The sequence below is a fragment of the Macaca nemestrina genome, chromosome 18, assembly GCF_043159975.1.
Source record: "Macaca nemestrina isolate mMacNem1 chromosome 18, mMacNem.hap1, whole genome shotgun sequence".
Taxonomy (NCBI): Eukaryota; Metazoa; Chordata; class Mammalia; order Primates; family Cercopithecidae; genus Macaca; species Macaca nemestrina.
Genome location: NC_092142.1, coordinates 67,188,226 through 67,204,229, shown reverse-complemented (window position 1 = coordinate 67,204,229; position 16,004 = coordinate 67,188,226). Strand labels below are relative to the sequence as shown.

General features: G+C 41.5%; 1 protein-coding gene across 6 annotated transcripts in view; it reads right to left on the bottom strand.

Moving 5' to 3' along the window:
- Window positions 1-16,004, bottom strand: part of LOC105491383 (nuclear factor of activated T cells 3) — a 153,729-nt gene that overhangs the window by 107,017 nt on the left and 30,708 nt on the right. For 4 of the 6 annotated variants that reach the window (XM_011757742.3, XM_011757744.2, XM_011757741.3 and 1 more), the window contains exon 2: window positions 267-1,401. In XM_011757742.3, the coding sequence (XP_011756044.1) occupies window positions 267-1,401 (1,135 nt within the window). Of the gene's footprint in view, window positions 1-266; window positions 1,402-6,318; window positions 6,412-16,004 lie in introns of all 6 variants that reach the window. The other 2 variants (XM_071084781.1, XM_071084780.1) reach the window with 1 other exon arrangement.

Genomic DNA, 16,004 nt, shown 5'->3' with positions numbered 1-16,004 from the left:
GCAGAAGCCTCCAAACCCAGCCAGGATTTTTAAATGTAATTTATTATTATCAACAATTCATTGGCTATATACTTTTAAAATTATATTTAACCTATCTAAAAATATTTTTAAGATTCAAATGAAAATAAACATTAAGTTTTTTGGTAGAATTTTTTTTAAAAAATAGGAAGAGGAGAAATAGTCAAATCATTATATATTGATAATGTAGTTATATGCCACGACCCATAAACATGAAAAATGACCAGCAGCCATTTCCATCAACTCACCGAAATATAGGGGTGTGGCCAGGCTTTGGTTTGCTCCAGGTAAAGGGTGAAGGAACTGAAAGAAACTGATCACCAGATGAATCTTTCTTTAAAGGATACTGAGATCCAAGGCCATCATCTATTGAAGTCTCCCGGGATGGTGATAAACTTCCTTGGTCATCTGAACAGAGCTCTAATTTTCCTGGTACTATGGCAGCTTGATCTTCAGAAGTTTTCCTTGTTTTCAGAGGGATGTCAGTCTCTACACAGTACTGAAATGGAAAAACTGCAGGGCCAAAGCCTGACCCACCATGGACAGAAGCATTTAGCCAGGTATCTTCTGTCACACTTCCCCTGGGGGAGTGACCAGGAGAAGGAACAGGTGAGTGATGGGGTGAAAGGGACCCAGCATAACAAACTTCAGCACTGGAGTGCCTCCGTTTCCCACAGGGAGACGTGGGCCTTGATGAGGGTCCTGAGGCTGGCCTGGGGCTCAGCCAATTCTCATCAGTGACACTGGATCTAGGAGAGTGGCAAGGAGATTGCCTGGGTGATAATGAGTGTCCAAGTCCATACTGTTGATGCCAAGTTTCTTCTCCAGGGCAGCCCCCTGGAGAGCCACCAGGAGAAGTCAGAGGGGATCCAAGGGTAAATCGGGCTGCAGCTTCATTCAACTCTGAGTCCACATCATCATAAATATGTGAAAGTGATTCACAAGAAGATGCATCAGAGAACCAGCTCCTAGAAGAGATGCTGCTGGCAGGACTAGGACTAAGAGAAGACTCCCGGTAGGATGGCTCAAGAGGAAGATAGAGATGATCTCTAGAAGGCCTTTCCAAAAATTCCCGTTCTGGGTCATTTATCTGTAGGTCATCTTCATGTGCATCTATTTCTTGATGACAGTTAGGAGAGATAGATGTAATTTGAATACTTGGGCACTCAAAGGGTTTGGGACCACCTAATGGGCTATATTTAGATTCAGGACTCTCACAAGTTCCTTCATAGTTTTTGTGACTTTGGAGCTGAAACGATGGTGACAAAACAGAAGAGTGAGACGGTAATCCATGATGTGGTAAGCAAAGTGGTGTGTTTAAAGTAGATGGAGGTGGATCTACATTAAAGATGTAAATGGATGCACAATCATCTGGCTCAAGATCTATGGGAAGGAAGGCAAAAAAAAAAGAAAACCAACAAAACAAGAAATTAGAAAACTCAGACGTATAAATTACTCGATGAGAAAGTAAATAATAACAATCTTGAGAGAAAAAAGTGAGATATAAAATGTATGTCATCAGCTCCACTAAAGAGGTGGCATGTGTGTGTTTTTTCAATGCATCTGGTTATTTCTGCAGATATGTGTGATTATTACATATACAATTACATATGTAATTTTTCCTTTTTATTTCCACATTTTCTAAAAAGATAATCAGGAAAAATTATGCTCTGAAAAAGATTTTATTCTTTTTTTTTTGAGACAGGGTCTCACTCTGTCACCTAGACTGGTGTGCAATGGTGTGATTATAGCTCACTGAAGCCTCACCCTCCCATCCCAGGCTCAAGTGATCCTTTCCTCAGCCTCCGGAGTAGCTGGGACACAGGTACATGCCACACTCCTGGTTACTTTCTATTGTCATTTTTGGTAGATACATGGCCTTGCTTTGTTGCCCAGGCTGGGCTCAAGCTATCCTCTCACCTTAGCCTCCCAAAGTGCTGGGATTACAGGTGTGAGGGAGCCTCTGTGCCCAGCCCAATAAATGGTTTTTTTTTTTTTTTTTTTTTTTTTGAGACGGAGTCTCACTCTGTCGCCCAGGCTGGAGTGCAGTGGCCGGATCTCAGCTCACTGCAAGCTCCGCCTCCTGGGTTCACGCCATTCTCCTGCCTCAGCCTCCCGAGTAGCTGGGACTACAGGCGCCCGCCACCTCGCCCGGCTAGTTTTTTGTACTTTTTAGTAGAGACGGGGTTTCACCGTGTTAGCCAGGATGGTCTCGATCTCCCGACCTCGTGATCCGCCCGTCTCGGCCTCCCAAAGTGCTGGGATTACAGGCTTGAGCCACCGCGCCCGGCCAATAAATGTATTTAAAAAAAAAAAAAATCACATCCATAATTCTAAAAAATACTCATAGAATTACAGGTTGCAGTGAGCTGAGATCACACCACCGTACTCCAGCCCGGGTGACACAGCAAGACTCCATCTCAAAAAAAAAAAAAAAAAAAAAAAAGAAAAGAAATGAGATATTCCTAGGCTACAATGAACAGAAAATCCAACTCAATGTAGCTGAAAAAGGGGGAGGGGACACAAGCTGAATATCCCTTATCCAAAATGCTTGAGGCCAAAAGTGTTTAGGAATTTGGATTTTTTTTTTTTTTGGCCCATTTACATATACACAATGAGATATCTTGATATGGGACCCAAGTCTAAACATGAAATTCATTTATGTTTCATATATACCTTATATATATAGCCTGAAAGGTAATTTTGGATAATATTTTTTAATAATTTGGTGAATGAAAAAAAAGTCTGTGTTAAGAATTCTCCACTTGTGGCATCATGTCAGAGCTAAGAAGTGTAGGATATTGGAACATTCCAGATTTTGAATATGACCTGTATATATTATCCAACTTAACAACCTGCATTATCAACCTGTATATATTTATCCAACACAACAAGAAGTCAAAGGTAGGAGAGCTCCAAAAGTGGGTTTTTCTTTGTTTTTGTTTTTGTTTTTCTTCCTTTGAGATGGAGTCTTGCTCTGTCACCCAGGCTGGAGTGCAGTGAGTGGCGCAATCTTGCCTCCTGGGTTCAAGTAATTCTCCTGCCTCCTGCCTCAGCCTCCTGAGTAGCCGGGACTACACGCACTTGCCACCACGCCTAATTTTTTTTTTTTTTTTTCCTGAGACAGAGTCTCACTCTGGCTGGAATGCAATGGCGTGATCTTGGCTCACTGCAACCTCTGCCTCACAAGTTCAGGTGATTCTCAAACCTCAGCCTCCCAAATAGCTGGAATTACAGGCGCCTGTCACAACACTCGGCTAATTTTTGTATTTTTAGTAGAGACAGAGTTTTCCATGTTGTCCAGGCTGGTCTCAAACTCCTGACCTCAAGTGATCTACCCGCCTTGGCCTCCCAAAGTGCTGTGATTACAACCATGAGCCACCATGCCCGGACTTTTTTTTTTTTTTTTTTTTTCGAGACCAGGTCTCGCTCTGTCACCCAGGCTGGAGTGCAGTGGTACACTCATAGCTCACTGCTGCCTAAAACTCCCGGGTCAAGCGATCCTCCCACCTCAATCTTTTGGGTAGCTGAGACCACAGGTGCATGCCACCATTCCCAGCACATTTTTTTTTCTTTTTTTTGTAGAGACAGGGTCTCGTTTTGTTGCCCAAGCTAATCTTGAACTCCTGGGCTCAGGCAATCCAACTGCCCCAGCCTCCCAAAGTGCTGGGATTACAGTTCAACAATGTCCTTCAGAAATGTTTCTTTACTCCACTTTGCCATTTTTGGGGTGCTAACTTTGTGCTGTTCATTTTTCAATCACATATACCTATTCTATCTACACTGGAAACAACATGATTCAGTTTATTCATTTAACAAAATTTTTTTTAGCAACTACTATGTAAGCAGGCATATTCTGAATATTAAAAACACCATGGTAAACAAAACAAAGTCCTCTCCTCATGGAGCTTACATTTCAGTAAAATATGTCAGGCAGTGATATTTGCTATAAGAGAAAATAAAACGGGAAAAAATACAGACGACGTGAAGATGTTAATTTAATAGGAAAGTTTGGAAAGCCTTCTCTAATATTTGAGGAAACAGCAGAAGAATATTAATGTAACTGAGCTATACAGAAAGTTAGCAGCATAATACAGGCAGAGGATAATAGTAAGTGCAAAGACCTGAGGTAGAGCATTGTTGAAGTGCACTGTGAGAAAAAGCAAGGCCAGTGGGACTTTTGAGTAAGGAGGTAGAATAACGAGTAAGGCAGAATAACTGAGTAAGGAGGCAGAATAATGAGGGCCAGGGGTGGTCAGGGAGAGAGCAGTCAGGTAAGGCCTTGCGAAATGGGAAACCACTGGAGCATTCCAAACAGAAAAGTAACATCATCTGATATATATGATCTGATATAAACTTAGGAGGCTACTGTAATCACCCAGGTGAGAAATGATGGAATACAGGACCTAAGTGGTAGTGAGTGGTAAAAGTAGAAGCAGCATTAAGAAGTCAGATTTTGGATTAAGGTAGTGCTGATGGAACTTCGTTGACTGGATGTGAAAGAACAGTCAAGGGTGACACCAAGGTTTAAAGCCTTGAACTATTATTAAAAACACAGTATTGGCCGGGCGCGGTGGCTCACGCCTATAATCCCAGCACTCTGGGAGGCTGAGTCGGGCAGATCACGAGGTCAGGAGATCGAGACCATCCTGGCTAACACGGTGAAACCCCATCTCTACTAAAAATACAAAAAATTAGCCAGGCGTGGTGGCAGGCGCCTGTGGTCCCAACTGCTCGGGAGGCTGAGGCAGGAGAACGGCGTGAACCTGGGAGGCGGAGCTTGCAGTGAGCCGAGATCGCGCCACTGCACTCTAGCCTCGGGAACAGAGCAAGACTCCATCTCAAAAAAAACAAAAACAAAAAATAAAAAAAACACAGTATTGGCTGGGGGCAGTGGCTCACACCTGTAATCCCAGGGCTTTGAGAGGCCGAGGCAGGCAGATCATGAGGGGTCAGGAGATCGACACCATCCTGGCTAACACGGTGAAACCCTGTCTCTACTGAAAACACAAAAAATTAGCCGGGCGTGGTGGTGGGCGCCTGTGGTCCCAGCTGCTCGGGAAGTTGAGGCGAGAGAATGGCGTGAACCCAGGAGGCGGAGATGCAGTAAGCCGAGATCGTGCCACTGCACTCCAGGCCCAGCAACAGAGAGAGACTCTGTCTCAAACAAAAACAAAAACAAAAACAAACACACACACACACACACACACACACACACACACACACAGAAAATTTATTTCTGAAATTTTCTGAATTTCTGAAAGAATAGCAATTACTGAAATAAAGTGAGACAGACTTGAGATAAGAAACCAAAACTTCTACTCTGTACATATTAAATATGAGATTTCAGTAAGCTTTCCAAGAGGAAATGTCAAGTAGATATTTGTACATAAGAACACAAGCTAGTTATGTAAAATTGCGAGTCATTAATGTATACTTGAAATTTATGCCATAAGACCAAAAGATCACTAAGAAATTAGTACAAATAGAGAAGAAAGCAGGCAACTGAGGCACAAGGAACTCCAAAGTTTAGGATTAGGGAGAAAAAGAAGAATGAGTTAAGAGGTTAGAAGAGACATCAGTGAAACGGAAGAATAACTGAAAGAATGCAGCATCCCACAAGCCAAGTGAAGAAGGTGCTCATTCATTCACCATCTATTAATAATGTGATTAATATTTTATAGAAACTGTTCTAGATGGTAGGTACATAAAAAGTAAATAAGACACATATGGTCCCTGCTTTCATTAAGCAGTCTCAGTCTCCAGGAGAGACTGACAAAAACACAAATTAAAAATGGTGAAGTGTTACTAAGCGGTAGAAGAGAGAATTAGAGAAGGAACACATTTTACAGAGTACAAAGATGGCCTTTTTGAGAAGGTAGCATGTAAGCTAAAACCTGAAAGATAAATAGGAACCAGCAAGCAAAGAAAGGGAGTCAGTGGGGCTGGGGAGAGAAGGTGATGGTTCCAACACAGGAGAATAGGCATAAACAGTCTGAGACAAATAACACCTTGGTTTCTTTAAGAAACGCCCAAGATGGCTAGAGTTAACAACTGAAAGCGTAGAGCTAGAAGAAGCCAAGACCTAGAAGAACCGTAGTAAGGAGTTTGGATTTTATTCAAAGAATAATGGAAACCATGTAAGAATTTTTAAAAGGGGAATGACATGATTTCTATTATATTTGAGAACAACTTCAACTGCTGTTATCTCCAGTACCTACCAAGTAAGTCCCTGACATTTATTAGGTCTATAATAAACCATTTGTTCAAGTTTTTGGGGCCAAGCATGGTGGCTCACACCTGTAATCCCAGAACTTTGGGAGGCCAAGGCAGGCAAATGGCTTGAGTTCAGGAGTTCAAGACCAGTCTGGACGATGTGGCAAAAACCCATTCCTAAAAAAAAAAAAAAAAAAATACAAAAGTGAGCCAGGCATGTCTAAATACAAAAATTAGACTACAGGCTGGTACTGTAGTCCCAGGTACCTAAGAGACTGAGGCAGGAGGGTCATTTGAGCCTGAGATTCAGAGGTTGCTGTAAGCCAAGATAGCGCCACTGCACTCCAGCCTCGATGACAGAGCAAGACCCCGTCAAAATAAATAAATAAATAAATAAATAAATAAATAAGGTTGTTGGAATTGCTTCCCTTAGAGAATCTATGTTACTCCTAAGTTATGTCAGCAAAATCCTCAATTAGGAATTTTTGAGCCATGTTTCTTGGCAATGCTATCAGACTGTTGAATTACGATGACAGCTAAAACTTTCTAAAACTTAGCTCACAATGTCAACTATCTAAATGGTGCTCAAGCGCACAGAAGTAAAACAAGCCTCTGAACACTCAAAATATACAGCATAAAGCTCATGTGTTTAACTCACAGAAATTTTCCTTGGCCCCTTGTTCAGATCCTCTCTACTCAATTTTAGATCCCATGATATTATATGCTCATCTAGTCCACAGATTAGAAGCAGGAAATCTAAAATGAGAGAAGATGGTTGCAAAGAAAAGGAAAGAGACAGGAAAAACAAGCAAACAGTTTTTCAAAGGGCATAGCACCTTGAAGTCATGCAGAACAACTGTTCTTTACTAATTTCATCTAATCGTATTGCTTATTTTCAAACTGCCTTTTTCCTTAAGAATGTACTTGATTAAATAGGAAAAATTAATTAAATCCCAACCCTTTGAGAAAAAAAGGACAGAAAGTCACCCATGGAATTACAGTTTATTCAAATGTAATTATTGTATCAGCCCATTTCAGTTGTTGACTAATGCTGAAATCCACACCCTTCTCCCAAATAAACTGTAGATGGAGCAAACATATTCTACGTCAGAATGATGTCTTAAAGTACTGCAGAGATCTGAACACAAAATTTGTGGGAATGCTGCTTTATCTTTTTCCCAAGTGTCCAACCTCTGGAAATGATACAAGCAGCTACTACAATCTATGACAAACAGTCCTAGATCCAGATTTCCAAGTCTAGAGTTCTCAAATTCAAGGTACTTCAGAAATTTCACCATCTCAAGAATTACTTGTTCCATGTTCCTTCAACCACCAGATGGCCCCATGCAAGCATACAGTAGTCTGGACAACCCAAGTTGTCTTATGAATGTTTTTATGTATAGTATGAAGCAGAGGTTGGCAAAATACAGTCCATGTGCCAAATCTGGCCTTGGTGGTAGGTCACATTTAAAATCATTAGTTTGTAGGCTATAGAAAGCCTACAAACAATAGTTTGTCTTTCTATAGCCGACAAGCTAATGGTTTTAAATGGTTTCAAAAAATTGTTTTTAACTGTGTCATGACAAAAAAAAAGTTATGATTCAAATTCTGGCATTCATAAATAAAGTTTTATTGAAACACAGCCATGCTCATTCATTTATATACTATCTATGGTTATTTTCACACAAGGGTAGAGCTGAGTAGCTGTCAAAGGGACCACATGTACTACCCCTTATTCCTTCACATTGCTGCTTGATGGACACAAATTGCAGTAACAAAGTTCTAATGAGAGCAACGCATACGTATATACTGTGACTTTAAAAAAATTTTACTAGTGCATAACACAAAAAGAAAAGTAGACTTTGAATGTTGCCCTCTTAAAGCATAGTAGAGTGTGGTTATACCGTTACTAAATTAGATGTGCAATAACATTATGGCCATATATATATATATATACATTACTGTGGTAATGCATGTGTATTACACATGCATTACCACAGTAAATCATTCATCATAATACTCCCAACTCATAGGAAAAGAAAAAAAAATTTTTTAAACCTAATCAGGTGTGGTGGCTCACGCCTGTGATCCCAGCACTTTGGGAGGCCAAGCAGGGCAGATAACTTGAGGTCAGGAGTCTGAGACCAGTCTGGCCAACATGGTGAAACCCTGTCTCTACTAAAAATACAAAAATTAGCTGGGCATGGTGCCACACACCTCTAATCCCAGCTACTTGGAAGGCTGAAGCAGCGGAATCAGTTGAACCCAGGAGGCGGAGGTCGCAGTAAGCCGAGATTGCACTACTACTGCACTCCAGCCTGGGTGACAAGAGCAAGAGTCCGTCTCCCAAAAAAAAAAAAAAAAAAAAAAAAAACCAGAGAGAGAGAAAATAAAATGGCTCATTTGTTAGCAAAGTAAAGAAAGTCATTTACTGGGGCCAGGCCCAGTGGCTCACGCCTGTAATCCCAGCACTTTGAGAGGCCGAGGCTGGCGGATTACGAGGTCAGGAGTTCGAGACCGGCCTAGCCAGCATGGCAAAACCTCGTCTTTACTAAAATACAAAAATTAGCCAGGTGTAGTGGCGGGCGTCTGTAATCCCAGCTACTTGGGAGGCTGAGGCAAGGAGAACCACTTGAACCCGGGAGGCGGAGGTTGCAGTGAGCTGAGATTGCAGCACTGCACTCCAGCCTGGGTGACAGAGTAACACTCGGTCTCAAAAAAAAAAAAAAAACAAAAGAAAGTCATTTACTGATGGTGAGTTATTTAAATTGTATTTGACTGGAGAAATCAAAGAAATATGTTCAGAGAAAAACTTACAAGACTATTAGCCTTTCAGCAAGAACAACTGGTAGAAAAACTGAGGACACTGGTAGCAACATTAATAGGTTAATTACAAAATAAGACAAACGATTTCCTTAAAAAGTGGTTTTCTGGCTGGGCGCAGTGCCTCATGACTGTAATCCCAGCACTTTGGGAGGCCAAGGCAGGTGGATCACAAGGTCAGGAGTTCGAGATCATCCTGGCCAACATGGTGAAACCCCACCCCTACTAAAAATACAAAAATCATCTGGGCGTGGTGGCACATGCCTGTAACCCCAGCAACATGGGAGGCTGAGGCAGAGGCAGAAGAATGGTTTGAACCAGGGAGTTGGAGGTTGCAGTGAGCCAAGATCACGCCACAGCACTCCAGTCTGGCAACAGAACAAGATTCCGTCTCCAAAAAAAAAAAAAAAAAAGGTGGTTTTCCTTGGCCCTTGATGTGCTGCCAGATGTTACCAGCATCTGCTCAGTTGTTATTTATTGAAGAGCCAATGCTGAGTTTAAAGTAATTAAACAATTAGCCTCCATGAACAGTGTGAAAGAAACAACTTAAAGTAAAAGCATTTTCAAAGAAGTAAAGAAAACACTAATTTAGGCAGGAGGAGCCAAGAAGGCCGATTAGAAGCCACTCCAGTCTGCGGTTCCCACTGAGAACAAAAATGGCCAGTGAATCCTGCTCCATCAACTGAGGTATCCAAGTTATTTCACTGGGACTGACTAGGTGGTTGGTGTGACCCACACAGAGCTAGGAAAAGCAAGGTGGAGCAACAACCTGACCCGGTAGCCACAAAGGCAAACTCCCACACCCAACCAAGGGAGATGGTGAGTGACTGTGCTACCCCATGCGGGAAACCACTTTTTCCACAGATCCGTACATCCCATGGATCAAGAGATCCCCTCATGAGCCTATGCCACCAGGGCCTTGGGACCCAAGCACAGAGCTGTGTAACCTGCTCAGGTTGTGGCCAGCAGCAGCAGGCTGGACACTGCCTAAGACTACCAAGTTCCTATGGAAAGGGGCAGTTGCCATCACTGTGGTTCCTGTCTGCCGTTTTGCCCTGCTGGTGTTGGGGAGACCTGGCAGTTTGGACCAAGAGGAATTCCCCACAGCGCAACACAGTGGTGGTGGCAGATTGTGGCCAGATTGTTTCCTTAGGTGGGACCCAGACCCTTCCCTCCTCACCAGGCGAAATTTCCTTGCAGGAAATGCAGGAACTCTAGCCAGGAGTTTATGGACAGAACTCTGATATCCTGGGAAGAAGCCTCTGTGGGTAGGGGTGGCTATGGTCTCACGGTTCAGCTGACCTAGTCTTTCCTGCCTGTTGGCAGTCCAGACGAGAATTCTCCCCGTCACAGCTGAACCTGCTCACCCAAGGGGCAGCCAGACTGCTTCTTTAAGCAGGTCCCTGATCCCATCCCTCCTGACTGGGTGAGACCTCCCAACAGGGGTCGCCAGGCACCTCATACAGGAGCATTCCAGCCAGCATCAGCTCCGTGCCCTCTGGGATGAAGCTCCCAGAGGAAGGAGTAGTCAGCCATCTTTGCTGTTCTGCAGCCTCCATTGCTTATACCTCCAGGTGCGGGAGGGGGCAGATGAATTAGGTCTGGAGTGGTCCCCTAGTAAACTGCAGCAGCCCTATCCTATGGAAGAGGGGCCTTACTATTAAAAGAAAAACAAACAGAAAGCAACAACATCAACAAAAAAGATCCCATAAAAATCCCATCCAAAGGTCAGCAGCCTCAAAGATCAAAGGCAGATAAATCCACAAAGATGAGAAAGAATCAACACAAGAATGCTAAAATCTCAAAGAGCCAGAGTGTCTCTTCTCTAAATGATCGCAACACTTCTCCATCAAGGGCAGAGAACTGGGTTGAGAGGCTGAGAAGAATGAATTGACAGGCTTCAAAAGGTAGGTAATAACAAACTTCACTGAGCTAAAGGAGTATGTTCTAACCCAATGCAAAGAAGCGCAAAACTACGATAAACATTACAGGAGCTGTTAACCAGAATGGCTAGTTTAGAGAGGAACATAAATGACCTGACTGAGCTGAAAAACACAACAAGAGAGCTTCACAATTACAACCACAAGTATCAATAGCTGAACAGACCAGGCAGAGGAAAGGATTATCAGAGCCTGAAGACTATCTTGCTGAAATAAGACAGGCAAACAATGCTAGAGGAAAAGAAAAAAAAATGAAAAGAAATGAACAAAATCTCCAAGAACTATGGGATTACGTAAAAAGACTGAACCTGGTCAGGTGAGGTGGCTCACGCCTGTAATCTCAGCACTGTGGGAGGCCAAGGCAGGTGGATCACAAGACCATGAGTTCAAGATCAGCCTGACCAAGATGGTGAAACCCCATCTCTACTAAAAATATAAAAATTAGCCAGGCGTGGTGGTGCATGCCTGTAGTCCCAGCTACTCAGGAGGCTGAGGCAGAAGAATTGCTTGAACCCAGGAGGCAGAGGTTGCAGTGAGCCAAGATCGCGCCACTGCACTCTAGCCTGGGCAACAGAGCGAGACTCCATCTCAAAAAAAAAAAAAAAAGACCAAACCTATGACTGGGGTAACTGAAAGAGACGGGGAAAACGGAACCAAGTCGGAAGACATACTTCATGGTATCATCCATGAGAACTTCCCCAACCTAGAAAGATAGGCCAACATTCAAATTCAGAAAATCCACAGAAACCCAGTAAGATACTCCATGAGAAGATCAATCCCAAAACACATTATCATCAGATTCTCTCAAGGTTGAAATGAAGGAAAAAATGTTAAGGGCAGGAAGAGAGAGGACAGGTCACCACAAAGGGAAGCCCATCAAACTAACAGTGGACCTCTCAGCAGAAACCCTACAAGCCAGAAGAGATTGGAGGCCAATATTCAACATTCTTAGAAAAGAATTTCCAACCCAAATGTCATATCTGGACAAATTAAGCTTCATAAGCAAAAGAGAAATAAAGTCCTTTTCAGACAAGCAAATGCTGAGGGAATTCAGCACCACCAGGTCTGCTTTACAAGAGTTCCTGAAGGAAGCACTAAATATGGAAAGGAAAAACCATTACCAGCCACTACAAAAACACACTCAAGTACAAAGACCAATGACACTATGAAGCAACTACACTAACAGGTCTGCAAAATAACCAGCCAGCATCATGATGACAGGACCAAATTCACACATAACAATATTAACCTTAAATGTAAATGGACTAAATACCCCAATTAAAAGACACAAAATGGCAAGCTGGCTAAAAAGACAAGAATCATCGGTGTGCTGTATTCAACAGACCCATCTAACATGCAAAGACATGCACAGGCTCAAAATAAAGAGATGGAGGAAAATTTACAAAGCAAATGGAAAGCAGGAAAAAAGCAGGGGTTCCAATCCTAGTTTCTGACAAAACAGATTTTAAAACAACAAGATCAAAAAAAGACAAAGAAGGGCATACAGCATGGTAAAGGGTTCAATTCAACAAGAGCTAACTATCCTAAATATATATGCACCCAAATATATATGCACTCAGTTTCATAAAACAAATTTTTAGAGACCTACAAAGAGACTTAGACTCCCACACAACAAAAGTGGGAGACTTAACACCCCACTGTCAATATCAGACAGATAATCGAGACAAAAATTAACAAAGATATTCAGGACTTGAATTCAGCTCTAGATCAAGTAGACTTACCCAAAAACAGAATATACATTCTTCTCAGTGCCACATGGCACTTTAGATTCAATCATATACTTGGAAGTAAAACACTCCTCAGCAAATGCAAAAGAACTGAAATCATAACAGTCTCTCAGACCACAGCACAATAAAATTAGAACTTAACATTAAGAAACTCACTCAAACCCACACAACTACATGGAAATTGAACAACCTGCCCCTGAATGACTCCTGGGTAAATAATGAAATTAAGACAGAAATCAAGAAGTTATTTGAAACCAATGAGAACAAAGAGACAATGTACCAGAATCTCTGGGATGTAGTTAAAGCAGTGTCAAGAGGGAAATTTATAGCACTAAGTGCCCACATCAAAAAGCTAGAAAAAACTCAAATCGATGTCCTAACATCACAACTAAAAGACTAGCAAACCAAGAGTAAACAAATCCCAAATCTAGCAGAAGACAAGACATAACCAAGATCAGAGCAGAAATGAAGGAAATAGAGACACAAAAAAAAACCCTTAAAAAAAAAAAAAAAATCAGGCCAGGCGTGGTGGCTCACACCTGTAATCCTAGCACTTTGAGAGGCCGAGGCAGGCAGATCACTTGAGGTCAGGAGTTGAAGACCAGCCTGGCCAACGTGGTTAAACCCTGTCTTTACTAAAAATACAAAAATTAGGCGGTGTGGTGGTGGGTGCCTGTAATCCCAGCTACTTGGGAGGCTAAGGCAAAGAATTGCCTGAACCTGGGAGGTGGAGGTTACAGTGAGCTGAGATCACACTACTGCACTCCAGCCTGAATGACAGAGTGAGACTCCATCTCAAAAACAAAACAAAACAAAATAAAAACAAACAAAAAAAAAAAAACACAATTCATCCAGGAGCCTGGCTAGACTAATGAAGAAGAGAGACAAGAATCAAATCAACACAATAAAAAATGATAAAGGGGATATCACCACTGACCCCACAGAAATACAAACAACCACAGAGAATACTATAAATACCTTTATGCAAATAAGCTAGAAAATCTAGAAGAAACTGATAAATTCCTGGACACATACACCCTCCCAAGACTGAACCAGAAAGAAGCTGAATACCTGAATAGACCAATAATGAACTACAAAATTGAGGCTGTAATAAATAGCCTACCAACCAAAATAAGCCCAGGACCAGACAGATTTACGGCTGAATTCTATCAGAGGTACAAAGAGAAGCTGGTACCATTTCTTCTGAAACTATTCCAAACAACTGAAAAGGAAGGACTACTCCCTAACTCATTTTATGAGGCCAGTATTATCCTGATACCAAAACCTGAAAGAGATATAACAAAAAAAGAAAACTACAGGCCAATATCCCTGATGAACATTAATCAAAAAATCCTCAAACAAATAGGTAAACTGAATCCAGCAGCACATCAAAAAGCTTACCTACCAGGATCAAGTCAACTTCATTCCCAGAATGCAAAGCTGATTCAACATATTCAAATCAATAGACATAATTCATCACATAAACAGAACTAAAGACAAAAATCACATGATTATCTCAATAGATGCAGAAAAGGCCTTCGATAAAATCCAACATCGCTTCATGTTAAAAACTCTCAATAAACCAGGCATTGAAGGAACAAACCTCAAAATAATAAGAGCCATTTATGACAAACCCACATCCAATGTTATACCGGATAAAAAAGCTAGAAGCGTTCCCCTTGAAAACTGACACAAGACAAGGATGCCCCTCTCTCACCACTCCTATTCAACATAATAACGGAAATTCTGGCCAGGGCAATGAGGCAAGAGAAGGAAATAAAGGGTATTCACATAGGAAGAGACAGGGTCAAATTGTCTTTGTTTGCAGACAGCATGATCCTCTATCTAGAAAACCCCCTAGTCTGGGCCCAAAAGCTTAAGCTGAGAAGCAACTTTAGCAAAGTCTCAGGATACAAAATGAATGTGCAAAAGTCACAAGCATTCCTTTATGCCAACAACAGACAAGCAGACAGCCAAATCGTGAATGAACTCCCATTCGCAATTGCTACAAAGAGAATAAAATACCTAGGAACACAGCTAACAAGGGAAGTGAAGGACCTCTTCAAGGAGAACTACAAACCACTGCTCAAGGAAATCAGAGAGGACACAAACAAACATGGAAAAACACTCCATGCTCATGGATAGGAAGAATCAATATTGTGAAAACACCCGTACTGCCCAAAGCAATTTATAGATTCAATGCTATTCCCATTGAATAGCACTACCATTGACATTCTTCCCAGAATTAGGAAAAACTATTTTAAAAGTCATACAGAACCAAAAGAGAGCCCATATAGCCAAAACAATCCTAAGCAAAAAGAACACAGCTAGAGGCATCACGTTACCCGACTTCAAACTATACTACAAGGCTCCAGTCACCAAAACAGCATGGTACTGGTACAAAAACAGACACACAAACCAATGAAACAGAATAGAGAACTCAGAAATAAGACCACACATGTACAATCATCTGATCTTTGACAAACCTGACAAAAACAAGCAATGGGGAAAGGATTCTCTATTTAATAAGTAGTGTTGGGAGAAGTGGCTAGCCATATGCAGAAAACTGACACTGGATTCCTTCCTTACACCTTATACAAAAATTAACTCAAGATGGATTAAAGACTTAAATGTAAAACCCCAAACTATAAAAACCCTAGAAGAAAACCTAGGCAATACCATTCAGGACACAGGCATGAGCAAAGATTTCTTGATGAAAACGGCAATAGCAATTGCAACAAAAGCAAAAACTGACAAATGGGATCTAATTAAACTAAAGAGCTTCCGCACAGCAAAAGAAACTATCATCACAGTGAACAGGCAGCCTGTTCCATTTCAGCCTGAATGGGAGAAAACTTTTGCAATTTATCCATCTAACTAAGGTCTAATATCCAGAGTCTACAAGAAACTTAAATAAATTTCAAAAAAAAAAACCCACCCCATTAAAAAGTAGGCAAAGGACATGAACAGACATTTCTCAAAAGAAGACATTTATGCAGGCCAACAAGCATGAAAAAAAGCTCAACATCACTGATGATCAGAGAAATGCAAATCAAAACCACAATCAGGTACCATCTCAAACCAGTCAGAAAGGCAATTATTATTATTATTATCATCATCATCATCATCATCATCATTATATATTTTTGAGACAGAGTCTCACTCTGTTGCTTAGGCTGGATCATCATCATCATCATCATTATATATTTTTGAGACAGAGTCTCACTCTGTTGCCTAGGCTGGAGTGCAATGGTATGAT